This window comes from Astatotilapia calliptera, chromosome 23 (genome assembly GCF_900246225.1).
Source record: "Astatotilapia calliptera chromosome 23, fAstCal1.2, whole genome shotgun sequence".
Lineage (NCBI taxonomy): Eukaryota > Metazoa > Chordata > Actinopteri > Cichliformes > Cichlidae > Astatotilapia > Astatotilapia calliptera.
The window spans coordinates 12,081,265-12,100,395 of NC_039323.1; the positions used below are offsets into that span (position 1 = coordinate 12,081,265).

The window sequence follows — 19,131 nt, forward strand, 5'->3', positions numbered from 1 at the left end:
ATCATGTGAGATATTTGGACTGGAGCCTCCTTCCCTCCAAATAACAGAAGACAATGAAAAGCTAATCTGTAAGCTATTTCAGTAGAATTTAGCTTATCTTGTGTGATTTAAAAGTATTAATCAATCTCCCTTTTAAAGGATTATGAGTTATAGTCAGTTGCATTTAAAATGGATATAAATTAAGGGTTTGACACTGATGGAGGCACATCTTACGTCCACTTGTGTGTTTGTTCTTCTGTGAAGAGCTTCTGATGATGTTCACATGCTGGTATGTTTGCTCTGAGTCTGTGCATTAGTAATCTCAGGAGGAATGACTCATATAAATAACCAGGCATGAAAGTAGAACATTAATTAATTTATTCAAGTTTTAATGTATTCGTGTAAACAGCGAGTGGCCACAGAAGAGAAGGAATGTGTTACAAAATTCTCCTTTGCACAGAATACTCAGTCGTCCTCCACACAGCTGAAGAGGCAGCTTATGGAGTTACCTTCAATAATTTACAGGCGGCCTGAACTCACGGAGGTGATTCTAAGAACTGAGACAGCCTGTAAAAGCCTGATGGGCAAGACTCTGGAGGAAAGGAAGAAAGTTATTTACACAACAGTGACAAATTAACTGTCGGTCCTCAGACCGCATTTAAGCTTGTAATGAAATGCCTCATTTATGATTCCAGTGCTCTTTAGAGTTTTTCAAGCAGGAAAATGTTCTATCAGTCTACACGTCCTCCAACTTTTCTTTTTTTTTTTTTTCATTTTAAAAAAACAAAAGAAACAAAAACAGGATTTGGACCACTGGTGCGATGAGGAGAATGGAAAGTGGTTTTTAACATTGCAGGCTTTGATATGATTGAAATTTTCTGCTTCTTTTTCATTAAACTGTGATATTTTACATTGGACAACACATGGAGAGGAGAAAGAGGACCCCTGATTTTTAATGTTTCTGCACAAAATCTTTGAACTCCATATCCCCAAACCAGATGATTTAGAGTTTGTTAAAGTTCACTCAGTCGTAGATAAAGGCATTAGAAACACAGAGAGAAACATTAAAAATATAATCTTCTTTAAAATAAAAGGTGTCATAAGATAATTCAGCTGATTGAGGGTTAACTAGATGAAAGCGTTAACATCATATCTAGTGTTACTTCAAACATATTTAAGATAAAATAAACTAATTATATATCTTATGTTGTTTTGGTCATTCAAACTGGAGGTAGGAAAAAGTCTCAGGAACTCAACTTTGGCGCAGATGCGATGTAAAGGATTAAAAGGCATCTGAATCAGTCTGACTTTTCCTCTTTTTTCTTCCACGTAATCAGCGCCTCCTGGGAAATGTGCAGTAAAACAACACCGACGCACACCGTGGTTAAAGCACACAGTATGGCGAGGCTGTCTGTTATAGTCAGCGCGGTCCACTCCTTAAAGAGAAGACCGGAAGCTAAAATCACGGTGGACGTGAACGTCACATAGTAAATCGCTTCAAATATGTTGGAGCTGAAACACTCCAGCGCCTTGTTGATGAAGAAGAACTGTGTGAGGATACTGACAGCCAGCGTGCCCAGCAAGCCCAGGAAGAGCGCCCGAGCCCTGCTGCTTGACGGGCCCTCGCCGAATGCGTCCGGAACCGCCAAGCCGAGGCCTTTGCTGCTCGGCACTGTGAAGCTTCCCAGCAAGGAACATATGGCAACGTACACCATGATGTTAGATGTGCCATGAGCCGGAGCGACCCACACGATGAGAATGATCAGCAGCAGGACCACCACAAGGGCGTACGTGACAAACACTGCAGGACAACAAGAGAAACCAAGAGTTATTTTAGGAGCAGGTGTAGAGAAGTTGTATTACACACTAACTATAGTCCTTTTTACTGTCTGCAAAGTAAAGGAGTGTATATTGGTATTTAATGGCCTACTGAAAAGCTTCTGGACACAACAGATCAGTCAGATGAGGAAGTGTATATACACATATACATAATGTTGGTGTAAAACAGAATGACTGATTAAGTGCATAATCAGTGTGAAGGAAACAGCAAATAAAGAGCCCCTCTGCGTTACCTGGGTCGAGGAGCCTCTCCTCCAACTCGAGCCTTGAAGTTGCCTCTGCTGTCGGGGCGTGAATGATGAGCACCACAGAGCCGCAGCAGCATAAAACACAGCCGAGCTTCCCCAGGATGCTTAAATGCTCTTTCAAGATCCAGGAGGCCAACACAGCCCTGCAGCACCCAAACACACACCGTCAAAAGTTCAAGAAATTAAAGTGTTTAAACAGTTTCTTCTCTTGTAGAGCTTAAATCAGGGGTGGGGAACTCCAGGCCTCAAGGGCTGGTGTCCTGCAGGTTTTAGATCTCACCCTGGGTCAGTACAACTGAATCAAATGATTAGTTCATTACCAGGCCTCTGGAGAACTTCAAGACATGTTGAGGAGGTAATTAAGCCATTTAGATCAACTGTGTTGGATGAAGGACACATCTAAAACCTGCAGGACACTGGCCCTTGAGGCCTGGAGTTCACCCACCCCTGGTTTAAATGATGCAGCAGTATCATTTAAACCATTCACTAATACTACCAACAGTTTAAAGGCTGTAAATATTAATCATACTGTTGACTCCCATCAGCAAATAAAGAGGACCTTTACTGAAAGGAGTGGCTGAGATTTATTGGCTGTGTCCCGACAGTTTTACACACCTACAACCGGTGATCCAGTTTCATTAAGTTATATGATTTACAGATGCTGGCGTTGACTGACAGACATGATTTTATTTTTAAAATAACAAAAAAATTATCAGCTTTTTACAGTTGATCTTCAACTTCAGGCATGTTACCTAAAGTAGAAGATTTACAACTTCAGGTAACATACCTGTCAGATGAGAGGTGTGGCAGTGATAAGGATATAAGGATTTATGTCTTCAAGTGCAACAGAAACAACTGATTCAACAGGGCGAGAAGTTTAATCCTCTCAGGTTAAAGTAACACAAACATTCTGCTGTCAGAAATTGTGATTTCTGTCTTTTAATAACCGTTTTCCCAAGTCTCAAATAAATAATCAATCAGTGGACAAAAAGAAATAAGGATGATCACTGTTATACCTTAAAAACCATTTCAGAATCAGAAAACTTTGTTGTCCATTGGAAAGCAGGGGATTTAAACGTGTTACTCAGTGTATACAAACAAAACAGCAAAAGAAAAGGAACATAAGACACGATATAAACGCCACACAGCAAGATCATGTGATGCTCAAAAAACAAACAAACATTATTTGGCTGCAGGGAACTGATAGTGCTGTCTTTATGTCCCACTGCCTGGGTGGAGATCTGACACTGTGTGGTGTCAGTTTTTTTGTTTATCTGCTCAGTGACCCGTGACAGTTTTTGATTTGTTTTTACTGAAATAAATGTGTGCCAATATACGATGCTGTAAGTGTGAACATCTGGTCTGGTTTTGTGGTGAGTCACAGGAAGTGTTCCGCATAGCTCACTACTAGGCCCCATCCTCTTCACTTTTTCAATTCTAAAAGCCAAATCTAACTTAAATTTAAGCGTTAATGGGTAAATGAAATGGTGTATCTAGCTTCTCATCAGCAGGGGCAGATTCAGCTCCGATCGTTGACTTTTAATTATTTCTTTGAACATAAATCTGTAACGACTTCAAAAAAAGAAGAGTTGGGTGCACAAGTTTGAATTTATTTTGGATTTTCTGTAATCCAGACAGAGTCAAAAATATAGATACAAACACAAATAAACATACACACTCACTTTAATTTTTTAATAAGTGATGCTGCAGGTTTTACGAAGTTGACAAGGCCAAGGACTGTTAACTTCTTGTTAGTGGTCATGATTGACTTTGGTTGTTGCTGTTTGCCAGCATTAAAAAGGATTTGTTTGACAACACTCAATAGACTGACCAATACTCAGAACAAATCCAAGGAACTCAGTGAAGATCTAAGAATAAAAATTGTAGTTTTACGCAAGTTGAAAAGGTCTCTTGAATCCATTTCTAAGCAACTGCAGAATTATCAATTCAAACAACCGTAGATAAGTACAAGTTACTCAGATATATCACCACTTTGCTAAAGTCTGAACGAAGACCAAAACTGTCTCCCTTGGATGAGAGGAAATTGGTAAGTATTTTTGGGGAACAACCAAGGAACCATCAAGGCTCAAGCATGCCATAAGCTGGAACCTGTTGTAACACCAGCATCGCTGTACACAGTGAAGCAAATTTTACATCGCCATGAACTGAGAGGGAACCACCAAGAAAGAAACCCCTGCTCCAAAATCAAAACCTCCAACAGCTTGATTTAAAATTGCAAATGCCCAGGTGGACAAGTCAAATGTTTCCTGGAGAAAAGGTCAGACAAGAACATTTTTATCTATTTTAACAAATGACAAAAGGTATGTTTGGAGTAAAGGTGAGTCCTTCAAACCTAAAAACACTACACGATCTGTTAAGCATGGTGGTGGTAGTATCATGCTCTCAGGCTGCTTTGCTTCGACGGTACTGGTAGATTGCAAAAAGTGGATTGACTAATGATGAAGACCGACTACCTCCAAATTCTTCATCTTAACCCCAATTCGATTGTTAAAAGTTAATGCTCCAAACACACATTAATACTTAAAACTGCTCTTGGAATTACTAAAGCAGGATAACATAATGCTTTGGAAATGCTTTTGGAACCACAATCCTAAATGAAAATTAGTGGATAACACTTAAAAGCGGGGTCAGTGCCAGGAAATAAAGCAGCTTAAATTAATTCTACCAAATATAGCAAGAAGAGTGGTTGATTTGGTACTATATAGAATTAAACAAAATATTAGTGGGGTTATATAGATTTATGGTTGGACCTATAAAGACATTAAAGACGTATGTTGTACATATATAGCTCAAAATGACCATGATATTCATGCCCATGAGGAGTTGATTAAAACTTCTGTATGATGTTTGTAGTTTAGCCCAAAAAGATTCCACGTGGAGCTGAATACTTAAGAAACAAACAACCAAATGACGAGCAACTGAACTCACCCAAACAGCACTCCTAGGGCTCCCAGAGGAGTAACTACCACCGCAGGGGCCACATTGTATGCCAGGAAATTACCAACCTGACCCGTAATCACTGCAGAGATTCACAGACAGGTGTGTGAGACATATAATTTTCTAAATAACACACCAAGTCTGTAAATGATACTCACTACACAGTGTCCCACTCCACCACACCACATCTGTGAGGTACGATCTTCCTGTTGGAGAACATTCAAAACTTCAGTCAGTCTCTATTAATCCACAAACAGCCACGTTTACTGTTTCTGTGCTTTACCTCTGTGGCGGGAACGTAGTATCCCTTTTTTCTGCAGCACAAATGTCGACCCATTAATGAAACTTGATATTATAGCTATTGTTATTCCCAGATTTTGAGAAGAAACTGCCGGTAGTCCTGAGTCAGAGGCCATTACTGCTGCTCTGTTTACTTCCCGTTTCTTTGAGCCACAGCGACACCCAGCGGACATCTCAGCTTCACCCCAGGTCAGCCCAGCCTCTCCTATGTCCCGCCTCAAGTCTGAAAGTAGCGTTAATTTTATAACACCGCTCTGCGCGCGCAGGGCGGTCGCACTGGAATCAGTGGAATCAACATTGCTGCCTCTTGCGCAATAAACCCCGCCCGTGGGTACGCTGTGGTGATACACATGCATCGCACTGAAGCAGGCAGTTAAAACTACGTAATTTGTTTCCATGTCTCGTGCACTAGTTCGCGATCCGTCAATCAAGCCCATAATGAAGGTCTCGTTAATGCAGCAGAGCAGCTGAGGGGACGAGAGCAGATTGAGAAGAAACCGCAGGTAATTCACAGCGTTGTTGCTGAAAACTGACATGTTCCTGTCTGTGTTACTGAGCTCCGTGACCCGCTGCGTGTCGCTCGGTTCGGTGTCAGCTCACAGCAGCTCGTTTATCAGCGCCTGCATGAGAGCTGCTTTGGGCACGGGCTAGTGCTAGCTGGCTAGCAGGCTAAGTGATTAGCTTTAGCGCCAAGCTAACGCTGCCCAGCGTTAGGTACAGCTTTATGAGCTCAGTGATGCTGTGTCAGTGTGCGGTGTTCTCTGACTGCTGTTTGTTATCATGTGTGGGGAAATAGCGTCAAAACATCAAGGTTATCACTGCTTTTGCTAGCATGCAATGCTGCGATCTGCTGTTTTCCTCCCAGCGATTTATGTAGCTGAAACATTTCTGGCCCCAAATCATAATCGCCTTCATGTTATTTAACGTCGTTCAACGCCTTATTTAGGCTCTGATTAGGTTATAATTATTACTACCCCTGTTATGGATGAGTCTTTCTTGTCTTATGTAAAGTTGTTTTTCAAACCCAGCTGCTAAAGCTCAACCCACTTACTGCTTAATCACATTTTTATGCATCATCTGTCAGTGAATATTCGAGTCCAAGTTTCCCATTTGTTTACACGCCTTTTCATATTACCTGACTATGGAGAGCTTTCCTTACTGTCACTCTACACACACAGACGAATATTTATATAAAACGAAGTAACATTAACATGATATTAACACGCTAAACTAGTATAGTCGTTGCTGTATACTACTTTCTGTGTCAAACAGCCAACAAAACTGAATTACAGTCGTAAAAACAGGGCTTACATAAAGTAGAATAAATGCAGCATGACAAACATGGCCAGTAGGGTAAAATAACAAAAAATTAATATAATTAAGCATGTTAAGCACGTTTGATTTTGCAGATTTCTATGATAGATGCACTTCCTAATGCAGCCCAAATTTTCCTCCTGGGACCATCCAATGATCTTGTCAGACAAATATGTAAACCACTGCTGTAGTGGTTAGTGGACATATTGAACAAAGGATATTGAAGATGAAATTGTCTGGCATAAGGACCCCAAGTGACGTCATCATGAATGTAGTGAAGGAGGACATGCAGAGGGTTGGTGTGACAGAGGATACTAGGGATAGAGCGAGGTTGATGCAGGTGATATGATGTGGTAACTGCTAAAAGAAGAAGAAAAATAGTCTTCTTCTAAATATCCACTGTGTGATGGCAGTAATCTATAGTAGATCCCAAGTTTGTCTCAGTTCCTTTTCTAACAGCAAACGGTGATACCATTTCTAATGAGACAAGCTTTAGAAGCAGTTAGGAGGGTGTGAGGTTCATAAGGTTTGACTAAATCCATAAGCAGGCTTTAAAAGTAATTTAAGTTAAAATCTATCTGATACCTAAGAGTTGGCCAGTGTGGGCATCGAGGATGGTGATGTGGTTTCATCTCTGGCAGTTTAGGTGGATGTGGGACCTTTGGCACAGATTCGAGTAGAGGAAATTGTAGAAGTCTAAACCTGATGCTAGGAAGGAGTTGATGACTTTATCAAGATGCGTTAGAGATGTAAAAAAAATTTTATTAAATGTATTTCTTCGCTGGGGAAGGCTAGCCAGTACGGCCTTATTAATTTGTGTGTGAAAGCACAGCTCAAAGTCAAAGATCACATTCAGATTGATGCTGAGGGCAGATTTTCAAGGTTTTTATTCAGGTTCCAGGTCAGATATGGAAGGAATAATAAGAGCTTCAGATCTGGACTCTTTGATCTAAAGAAAGAAATGCATTTTGTTACTAAATAGGCTAAATGGAGCATATACCTGTGTATCAGCCATATGAGCAACAGTGTAAATCACCATTATATTGATGGATTATCTAACGGATAAGTGTAGGTATTACAGGATCAGGCAGCACAAGAGGAACAGATGTTTTGCAGAGAGTGGTCAATGTATTATCCAGAGCCACAGTTATTTGGATGACTTCTGCATCAAACAGTGAAGGAATCAAAATAGTGTGAGGATTCCAACTGAATTTGAATAGCCATGATGGAGGAGAAGAAACACAGACACATTCAAACAGCTAACAGAGACACTGCGTTGCATGAAAATGTCTGAGATTATACCACATCGCAAGCAGCACAATTCCACTCAGATTCACATTCCTTTCCACCTGGAAACTAGAATAGAAGTAATTACTGTGGCCTAGGAAGTAGGGCTGGGCAATATGAGAAAAATCTAATATCACAAAATTTTTTGGCTTTGTTGCGATACACTATATATATCACGATATGTCTTGAGCCCCAGCACCTGTGGTAACGTGGGCTAAGGGGGTGAGCTGCAGTTTTAAGCCTTCATGAAATCAAGTTTTTCACGTAAAGATCGGCATGTGTGGTATCCACAGAAACTTCAGAATCTCGGTTAAAAGCTCATGAGAACCATTTCTACAACCACTAAACACTGTGAAAACTACAAACAATTAAAAGAGCAGTTACGCAATTTTGCAAAATGTCCCTAAACACAGAAAACAAAGCCACAAACTCACTTGACTTTTTGTAACGAAGCAAATTGTGCATTGTCTAAAAGCAGAGATCTTGCAGATTTCAAAACTGCAAGTTTTGTCACGCTCCGACCAAAATCTTCCACTTGGGAATGGGAATCAATGCATTCGTGGCATGTGGAAGGGAAAAAAACATTAAATTTCATGCAGACAGCTTAATATTTCCATGGCAACCTATACTCGATGGTTACGATAAAACCATTGAGTATAGCCATCATACGCAGAAAAACTTGCGATACATCCATTATATTCAATATATCGCCCACCCCTACTAGAAAGGTCTTCTTGAAGCACATCAAACTGCTTTCACTGTGTTCCCTCTGGTTCTTCGTTACCTCGCTGAGCTCATCCATCTAATTGTCTTCACTTGAGCGATAATCGTCAGGATAAAAACAGACATGCTTTTAATGATTTTACTGACTTTACCTAGGATGAAGTCACTAAAAAGTAGCATATTAAGGGAAAACTTGAAACAAACCTGGAAAGTAAAGTTTGTAATTGATGGTCATAAAGCTCAGTCCATTTTCATGTACTTACATTGTCATTATTTGTGGATTCTCACCTTGCAGTGACTTTATTAAATTGTCTTTTTATAGCACTCCTTGTTGCATGGTTTTCTTGCAGGTTGGCTGCGTTTGCAGCCCAGAGAGGAGAGGGAAAGATGCCTTCTCCATCATTTACCCTCGATGCTCAGCTGAGATTTCATGACAAATGGCTGAAGATAGACCTGCAGGTATGTACACGAGAAGGAGGCAGTGGCACAAAATAATATTTATCGTGGTGGGTTTTGTTTTTTGGTTGGTTTTTTTTTTTTTTTTTTCCCCCCAGTCACTTGATCTGTCAAGTGACTGAGGAGAAGAGATGATCTGTAATGTTTCTTATCTTTACCTCAGCTGTGAGATCAATTTTCCAGATTAACTGGGAAAACGTTACCCCATGTCAGTGTGTCATACTCACTGTTGTCCCCTAGCTGTTTCTTTGTTTTCTAAATATTTCAGAATCGTGGTGCCTTATTGATTGTATTTTACATGACTGACTGCTGTCATGTCAGAACTAGAATTAGTAGAGTTTTATATTTTGAAACCTTTAGTTTTCAGTTAAGTTTAATTTCACTTACTTTGCAGAGAGGGTTTTGTCATTTCACTTTAGTTTTTTATTCTTAAGAAATGTTCAGACTTAGTTGAGTTTTTAACTGGTTTCGGTGTTTGTGTCACTTTTTTCTTTTATATGTAATAGTTGGTGTTTTTCTGGAGCCCAATTTTGAGAGGCTCAAAACAGGAAAAACTGTGCATTACAATAATACAGACAGTTGGCTCACAGGGCAGTAAACATCTGCAGCAGAGCCTCTCGAGATTAGTTCTGACTAAAACCAGGGACATTTCCTCTGTATTTGTATTTTCAGGGCTTGAGTGGAATTGCTCTGTATATTAATTTGTGCCTCACACATGCATAAGAATGGATGAAAATTACATTTTTGATTTTAGGTCCGAGGCATGTAGGATACAAAATGGCTCTATAGAGGCCACTATGAAAATTTCTATGAAGGTCGAAGTCTACAAGAAGCCTTGATTACATATCTGCGTCAGACCTCATGCAGATGATTATTGTTTTTCTGGTTCAGCCTGTAATAAAGTACATCACCAGAAAATCTTTCTTTTTTCTTTTTTTGAATGTCTGTGTTGTGCAAACAAACCCTTGTTGTTAGTAATTATGAGGTCTTTCAGTGAATACACCACAAACTTAACAGGCTGCAGTCTCTCTACCCGGAACTTGAAAATTAATTTGGATCATCCAATCAGGACTTGATTTTAGGGCCCACCATTTTCCCACCATAAAAGCTTCTTTCAGCACTGAAGGAAGTGCAGCTTTAGTGTTATCTGTCTGCTCAGTCTCTGAGCTAACATGGGTTCAAATTTGTCTAAGAATGAGGAAACATTTGGCTTTCAGCTTGTGAATATTTCAGAGCAAACCAATGTCATGCATGTGTGTTGTAGCACTAAGGGGATGACACACAAATGGTTTTTTTCTTCAGTCGGTTGACACTCTGAGATAAAACAGCTATTCTGGTACTCTTGAGTTGTGAAGGCTGCACAGATAGATGAAAGGACCTCTGTGTACACTCTTTAGCGAGGAATAAAATTCAGGGAAATGATGTGGAATGACCTGATTATGGAGAAAATAATGCTCTTGGCCATCTTGAGCTGACCTTGAGCACCCTTAAAGAAAATGGTTAGCAGCAATTGAATTTTCAAAATAAGAGGATTATCCAGTAGGATATTATTTCTGTTGTTATCACAGTTCGTTCAGCATGTAACTCAGCCTGTATCCAAGTCAGTGTCTGACCCTCTGAGGAAAAACTTTGGATCAATGAATGATCAGAGTGGATCCATATTAGCTGTTGTGTTCTGATAACGTGATGGAAATGTGTCTGCAGAAGTGACTAGAGAACAAACCGAACGCTATTAATACGCACCACTGTGTGGCTCAGGTCAGGACTTTTTTGTGGGGGGGTTCACAGTATGTAAGTAGAAATTGTTGTTTTCGAATAAATTACTTCACTGCTGGAAATTTTCCTTTAGCTGTGGATAAAACCTTTGAGGTGGTGTCAAATATGTCTCCATGCAGCATTAATAAAAGCAGAGGTTTCTGTTCTGCACTGCACTGATTGTGTTTCTCTTCCTTCTGGCAGCGGGCTTTTTCTCCAGAGGGTCTGAGTGAGATGTGGAATGAGATGGTAAAAGATGAGGAGATAACATTCAACGGAGAAGAATCAGCTCACCCAGGTATTTATGTGTGACATGTGACACCTATTTCCACGCCGTCTGAGGATTGATACCTGAGATTGGGACAGACAGCAGTGCTTTAACCTTGCTGCTGAGGATGAAGGTTAACGTCCTAATCTCTTCTGACTCTTTATAGAAGACTGCACTGACTGTTTTGGAGCTCAGAAGAAGGATGAGCCCAATGATAAAGAGAAGAAGGAAGAGGAGGAGACGTCGACGTCGGTGCATCACTCCATCATTGAGACATGGGACTGGGGACGGCAGCCAGGTAAGAAAACTACCTGAGTGAGTTTAAAAGTCGGGTTAGCTGCAGTTATTCCTGCTGCAGTCTCGTGCTCCCCCTGTGACTCCTGTTATTTTACGCCTTTCTGTTTCCAAGTAGGGTAATTAATACTACGCTGAGAGCAGAGGGTTTCGTAACACCTACATGTGAACTACATAAATCTCGTTTTAGCTAACAGCTCATCTCTCACTGTTTGGCGGTGTGTCTGGCCATGTTGATGTGTGTGTGTTTTGCTGGCACGTGAGGTGTGGAAACTGAAATGACAACCTAAAGGCTGCTGGTCTGAGTGGTTATTTTTACCCTGCAGAGTTTAATCTTAGTTGGCATTACGTTGGTTCACAGCGGGATACAGACTCTCACCCAGTTTGTTTGCTGGTGGGGCTGGGTGGGACGGTTCATGGTGGCAGGAGATAAGCACCGAGCAGGCGGGCCAGTTAATACAGATTTTGATACTGTCTGCCTGGTTGCTTCCTCCTTTTTTTTATTATTGACTGAGACAGGAAGTTGGGCTGGTGTGTACAGTGAGTGTAACTGGATCGCTGCATGGACAAGTGCTCTGTCATTGATGCTTAAAGTTCAAACGGCACACTTCCTGCTTTCCCATTGGATGTTTGTAATTTCCCGAGCTGCTGCGTTGAAGCCAGGATGTTGACATGTGAGATCTTTGCAGGTTTCCTCTCTGTCCCTTGTTAGATTTTTATTAAAGATGTGATAATTTCCTGTGAGTCTAATATTTCTTCAGCTGTGAGGAATGCAGACTGAGCAGAGAGTCTGACTAGGATCCATATCTGTTCTGACAGCTGAGCACAGCTGACTGCTGTGTGGCTCATACAACCTCAGGACAGTCTGGCTTACATAAAGCTTAAGTGGATTTCAGAACTGCTATTTTGGCCCACTTCGCCTTCCCTGCAGCGCTGTGGTATAGACACAAAAAGGGTTTCTTTTGAGTCAGATCAGAACTCAGGACTTGTTGTGATGAAACTCAGTGGGACAAAATTTATTTTATTTTTTAGTTGAGCAACCCTGAAGCATCTAACCAAAAAGCTTAGGTTGCTATACCCGGGGTTGGAAGTGGGGTCTTAAATCTGCATTCATTTAAATGTCCAGCAGGGTGGGACTTCCTGATGAGTTTAGTTTTTTGCTCGTTTCAGGTAATTGATGAGTACGACATGTTTGTTTTTTGTAAATTATGGTCATTCGATGGGCCTAAAAGGATGATTATCCAGGATGTTTATTGCCTGATGATTTGTCAACTAACTTATTAGACAATGAGTCCATTTGCTCGTTTCACTTAAGTTTTTTTATTAGTTTCAGTGTTATTTGTTTTTTAGTCCATTCATTGAGCCAGCCATCTATTTTCTAGCAATTATCTGGGTCTGTGTTTTGGCGTCAGCAGCCTAGACGGAGACCTCTCTCCCTGGCCGTCTTCTCCAGCTCTTGCAAAGGGTTGCCTAAGCATTCCCAAGCCTCCTCACCTAGGCTCTTCAACTCCTCTCTAAGGCTGAGCCCAGACACTAAGCTGATATTCGCCACTTTTATCAGCTTGTCACCATAGGTATGAGTAGGAACATAGATCGATGAATAAATTGACAGCTTTACTTCCACACTGAGCCTCATAACAGATCAGTACAGTGTCAACATCACTGCAGATGTCACACCAATCCACCAGTCTCCTACTCCATCTTCCCCTACTGTGAACGAGAGCCTACTTAAACTCCTTCACACTTGAGATGGCAACTAATTTCCCAAAAAATGAAAAAAAAAAACAAAAAAAACCCCAACCCAAAACAACAAAAAAGCTGAATCTCATATAGTAAAGCAGATCTTTTTAGGGTAAAGTAACTAAATAAATGAATCAAGCAAAAACATAATAAAATGGCATACTAAATGTATGTAGTAGATATGACTTTAGCTACAAGACAGCAACTCATTCAATCGTTCAGGTAAGCTGCTGAGCAGGTACTTTGTAGAGAGATTACATGGTGTGTAGCTCTGCAGCTCTTACAAAAACAAAAAGACCCATTAAAATGGACCAAAGATGGGGAAATCCCAGGAAGTATGTTATGACCTCTTTTTTAGCTGATATGCAGATTTATCACTCAAAACTAGTGACTTCACTCCTGTAGCTTATTTGCAAATTGAGTGTTTCTGGTCATAAACAAATGACATGCCAGTGCACTCACTTATTTTTACTATGTTATTCTTTTCTTTGAACCGTGTGTGTGTGTGTGTAGATGACAAGGAACTGAAGGACTGCCTGATGGTTCTGGTTGAGGACCAGCAGAAGCTCTCTGCTCAGATGGCCAAAAGCACCCTGTCTGCCCAGCGTCTGCGCCAGCGTCTCGTCATCCTGGAGCGCTATCTCATCTCTCTCAGCCACAGCATGATGGAGGAGAAGTACAAGGTCCGCTGGAAGACTCCGCCCAGCCCACCACTGCCAGCTGCTGACAACAAGAGGTAAATAAAAATGTTTCCTTTCTCAGGAATTGTGCACAAAACATTGGTCTTATGAGAGAACAGAGGCAGATTTAGAAACTGAGTAATTCCATGGAGAGTCAATGAGCTCCTCTCTGACCTCTTCAGAATCAGCTGATCTTTTTTGTACAATGACGCCTTGCAAAACTTGACCTTCATACTATGAATATTTTTAGAGTTAGAGAGTTGGAGTGAGGTGGGGGTGGTGGTTATTTAAGATTTGTCTTGTTTTTTGTTTATTTTTATTTTTTATCCTTAGCTGTAAAGCCACATTGGACTAGTGAACTGGTCCGTCGGGTTTGTGCAATTAGTCAAGTGTAGTAATCTGGAAGGTTATACACTCATGTCTTCTACAGCACATGCTGCAGGTTAAAGCAACGATTGAAGTCGATGAATGAGGCATTCTGAGTCTGTGCCAACATTTATACATGACTGATGGACTAAAAATGGAATAAAAATAATAATCCTCAACTTTCAGCAACCATTTTTAATGTTCTCTCTAGCCCACAGTGGTTGAGGAGTATGGCAACGTTTAGCGCAGGGGTGTCCAACTCCAGGCCTCAAGGGCTGGCGTCCTGCAGGTGTTAGGTCTCACTCTGGGTCAACACACCCGAATCAAATGATTAGTTCATTATCAGGCCTCTGAAGAACTTCAAGACACGTTGAGGAGGTCATTTAGCCATTTAAATCAGCTGTGTTTGATCAGGGATACATCTAAAACTTGCAGAACACTGGGCCTTGAGGCCTGGAGTTCCCCCACTCATGATCTAGATGGAGCTTAATTTTTTCTTTGTGTGTGTGTGTCCATGTTCAGAGAGCAGTGTACCATGAATACCTTATCCTATCATGATTAACCCCATAATGTCCTCCTTCTCTTCTTACTATAACTGAATTTATCTTAGCTTCCTTACCAGAGGGAGGGAGTTGTGGTCATTTAAAGCTTTAAAGTGCTTGTAAAATGGGCCATAAAGGGATAAAGTAGATTATTGTAGGGCCAATAGAAACTGTGTCAAACTTACTGTTTCATTCTTCCTGACTGCCAGAGGAGGTGTGAAATAGCTGGATAGCCATCGTATGATTAGAGATTGAGACAGAGTACCAAGAAAGTAACACATGTGACCTGGGTGACGTAAGGAACCCGGCACTCAGTAGTAGTCACTAAGCGAGCATCAGTGCTCACCGCCTGTGCCAGTAGCTTTGTAACCTTCAGCTGGAGCAGTTTCATCCTCCTGAGACTGCATAGCCAGTACCCATCTCTGAAGTCTCGCTTCTGTTTTGATGGGGAAGTGGAGTAAGAGTAAACAGTATTGTATACTCTTAACTATTATGGTGTGTCTATCCAGTCACTGAAAGTTAAACCCTGCAGCTCAGTGTAAGTGCACACTGTGTTTTCTTTAAGTAAGCCTCTTAGGCATGCTCCAATAGGTCTCTCATATGCATAGTAAATGTAGGCCGTACTCTAAATGTGCTCCATATTTACTGTGCAGGGCTTTTAGTTCCAGGCATTTATTTGGAGCAGACTTGATTTTTTTTATTTCTAATTGAAAACCTCATTTTAGGATCTGCTGTTGCTGCCCTGTGATTGCATCACAGCGATGATACTAGGGGTGAACCGTTCATCAAATTTTAAATAGATTTTTGGCTTTCAGCATTTATGAAAGGAACACAATTGTAATTTAAAATCATCTCTCTTAGGCATTCCTTTTTGTGACAAAATCTTAATTTTCCTTGTGTTATAAATCAAATGGACTTAAACCTGTACAGTAGTGGATTTTTCATCCTTTCCGAAGCCTCCCTAGCTCTTCAGTTGAGCTTGAGCTAAAATGGTGAAACTTTTTGTCACAAGGCTCTAAAGGAAGTAAAAGTCACACACAGACAGAAGAAATCCAATGCATCTTCTGTATGTGGGCTTCAGTTGGCTGTTTGATAGTATGGTTTTTACAATGATGATAATAATATGATAATATTTAATTGATCCGTATGTGCTCGTATTCTTTTCAGCCCTCGTCCAGCCAGTAAAGGTGTGGAAGGTTTGGCCAGAGTCGGCTCCAGGGCAGCTCTTTCTTTTGCCTTTGCTTTCCTTCGCCGGGCATGGAGATCAGGTAAGAAGTGCTGATAGTGAAGACATTTTGTCCTTCGGCGCCGGTGATGATAGGTGTTGTCATGGTGGTGCAAGTTTGCTTAACAGCTGCTGAAGAATGCGTTGCGCCACATTAGAAGCTGCTCGTCGTAAACAACCAAACATCTTTCGCAAGGCTGTGTTTTTAGTCGTGCTGCTAGACGACAGACTGACAGAAGAGGGCCAAGGAGGCAATCCTGCTGCTTTGGCACAAGAATGAATCCAAAGTAGCTGTTTTGGATGTCGTTAAATGTAACTCTGTCATCATGCGTGGTCTTCATTACAGGCAGATAAATCAGGATCCAGTGTCTTGCTTTAGTGTCATGTATTATAATAATGATAATTATAATCATCATCCTCGGGCTATAAATTCAAAATGACTAATAATATTCAGTTATTAACTTTTATTTTGATGTAAATTAGTCACAGATTCTGATTACGTTTATTCAAGCGTAAATCTTTGACCATGTTATTCATTCACTCCCTTCATTTTCAGCTTTGCTAGTGGAGGTGTTGTTTTTGTTAACATTGTGAGGGCTTTGTGTCCACGGGGACTGGGTGGGAACAAAGTGCCTCCCTGTCCTCCATAGCCCTCCTGTAACATGAGCAACACGCACACACGGACACCTCCTATCCCCATTTTAGCCGTGTTCCTGGAAATACTCTTTAGGAACAATGAAGTGTAACACACTTTTTAAAAAAATAAAAAAATTTGTTTGGGCTTTTTTTTGATTGTTTGGATATTTCTTTTTTTTTTTTTTTTTTTTTTTTTTGGGGGGGGGGGGGGGGGGGGTGAATTTTAATCTCTGTTATGATTCTTCTTCCTTCCTCCTCCTCCACTGCGAATCAAGCACACCCTTTTTACTTTGCAGCAGTGAGTTGATCACCTCCCTAGCCCAGTGCTCAAACTCGTTTTGGTATGACATTACAGAATAGCTGCACTAGAGGAAGTAAATCTTACAAGGATTTCACAGGTGAACCTGTGGAATGATCAATAATGGTCTCAGATCCCTCAGCGTCTCTGACCAGGTCTTTCTTGGGGGATAACAATTAGTCTTTCAAAGAGCACATTGAAAGACTAATTGCATCACAGTTATCCTGTGGTGAAGGCAAGATGGCAGAAACTGGTGGTTGGTCTTCAAACACAGGTTTTATGTTCAAAATTAGCCACTATTCTGGGCCCAAAACTGCTCTTTTTCAATTAAATTGAGCAGTAACATTTTGAGTGGAAGGAGGTGATATGTAACTACTTTAAGCTTCAAACTGGGGCTCATGTTGGTCAAGGGTTACAGAAACAGGACTTTGGTAGGTGACATCACAGCTTTCTCTCTGAGTGGTCATTAAACACGTGAAATAAGCCAAATTAAGATATGGATAAACTCTATTTAATGTCGGTAGCTGCGTATTTAAAATCAGATTTTAGCAGCGAGGGGAAGGAGAAAGGAAATAGTTTTAAAGGAATGTCTGAGTTACATTCTTAATCAGAGGTTTTTGTTTCACCGTTTCTTGCCCATAACAAAGAAAACTGGAAATGTCTACCGTATTTTCATGACCATAAGACGCACTGTACTAAAAGGCGCAGTCTCAGTTATGTGTGCCATTACTGTATTTAACACACACATAAGGCGCACTGGATCATAGGGCGCATACAAGTACCGTATGCGTATTTAAAAATAAAGCGGGAGCAAACCTGAGTTCGGTGCCTTACTCACATTTCTATTACCGGTAATCGTCATCATCAACAACACACAAGCATACAAGTGTGCATATAGTGGGGCAAAAAAGTATTTAGTCAGCCACCGATTGTGCAAGTTCCCCCACTTAAAATGATGACAGAGGTCAGTAATTTGCACCAGAGGTACACTTCAACTGTGAGAGACAGAATGTGAAAAAAAAATCCATGAATCCACATGGTAGGATTTGTAAAGAATTTATTTGTAAATTAGGGTGGAAAATAAGTATTTGGTCACCTGAAACAAGGAAAATCTCTGGCTCTCACAGACCTGTAACGTCTCCTGTAAGAAGCTTTTCTGTCCCCCACTCGTTACCTGTATGAATGGCACCTGTTTGAACTCATCATCTGTATAAAAGACACCTGTCCACAGCCTCAAACAGTCAGACTTCAAACTCCGCCATGGCCAAGACCAAAGAGCTTTCGAAGGACACCAGGAAAAGTATTGTAGACCTGCACCAGACTGGGAAGAGTGAATCTACAATAGGCAAGCAGCTTGGTGTGAAAAAATCAACTGTGGGAGCAATCATCAGAAAATGGAAGACATACAAGACCACTGATAATCTCCCTCCATCTGGGGCTCCACGCAAGATCTCATCCCGTGGGGTCAAAATGATCATGAGAACGGTGAGCAAAGATCCCAGAACCACACAGGGGGACCTGGTGAATGACCTGCAGAGAGCGGGGACCAAAGTAACAAAGGTCACCATCAGTAACACACTACAACGGCAGGGAATCAAATCCCGCAGTGCCAGACGTGTTCCGCTGCTGAAGCCAGTGCATGTCCAGGCCCGTCTGAAGTTTGCCAGAGAGCACATGGATGATACAGCAGAGGATTGGGAGAATGTCATGTGGTCAGATGAAACCAAAGTAGAACTTTTTGGTATAAACTCAACTCGTCGTGTTTGGAGGAAGAAGAATACTGAGTTGAACCCAAGAACACCATACCTACTCTGAAGCATGGGGGTGGAAACATCATGCTATGGGGCTGTTTTTCTGCCAAGGGGACAGGATGACTGATCTGTGTTAAGGACAGAATGAATGGGGCCATGTATCGTGAGATTTTGAGCCAAAACCTCCTTCCATCAGTGAGAACTTTGAAGATGAAACGAGGCTGGGTCTTCCAACATGACAATGATCCAAAACACACCGCCCGGGCAACAAAGGAGTGGCTCCGTAAGAAGCATTTGAAAGTCCTGGAGTGGCCTAGCCAGTCTCCAGACCTCAACCCCATAGAAAATCTGTGGCGGGAGTTGAAAGTCCGTGTTGCTCGGCGACAGCCCCAAAACATCACTGCTCTCGAGAAGATCTGGATGGAGGAATGGGCCAAAATACCAGCTACTGTGTGTGCAAACCTGGTAAAGA

General features: G+C 41.2%; 2 protein-coding genes across 5 annotated transcripts in view; one reads left to right on the forward strand and one right to left on the reverse strand.

Moving 5' to 3' along the window:
- Positions 1 to 339: 339 nt before the first annotated feature.
- Positions 340 to 5,512, reverse strand: nipa1 (NIPA magnesium transporter 1). Its single transcript, XM_026159797.1, has 5 exons — positions 5,308 to 5,512; positions 5,183 to 5,230; positions 5,016 to 5,106; positions 2,052 to 2,209; positions 340 to 1,780 (listed from the first exon to the last, which is right to left on the reverse strand). Exons 1-5 carry the CDS (start codon positions 5,495 to 5,497, stop codon positions 1,278 to 1,280), a joined length of 990 nt encoding a protein of 329 aa, XP_026015582.1. The 5' UTR covers positions 5,498 to 5,512; the 3' UTR covers positions 340 to 1,277.
- Positions 5,465 to 19,131, forward strand: part of herc2 (HECT and RLD domain containing E3 ubiquitin protein ligase 2) — a 55,941-nt gene continuing 42,274 nt past the window's right edge. For 3 of the 4 annotated variants that reach the window (XM_026159792.1, XM_026159794.1, XM_026159796.1), the window contains exons 1-6: positions 5,603 to 5,827; positions 8,999 to 9,107; positions 11,064 to 11,157; positions 11,294 to 11,425; positions 13,675 to 13,897; positions 15,917 to 16,017. In XM_026159792.1, coding sequence (XP_026015577.1) covers positions 9,036 to 9,107; positions 11,064 to 11,157; positions 11,294 to 11,425; positions 13,675 to 13,897; positions 15,917 to 16,017 — 622 coding nt within the window. In that variant the 5' untranslated portion in view covers positions 5,603 to 5,827; positions 8,999 to 9,035. Of the gene's footprint in view, positions 5,514 to 5,602; positions 5,828 to 8,998; positions 9,108 to 11,063; positions 11,158 to 11,293; positions 11,426 to 13,674; positions 13,898 to 15,916; positions 16,018 to 19,131 lie in introns of those variants that run through there. The other variant, XM_026159793.1, reaches the window with a different exon arrangement.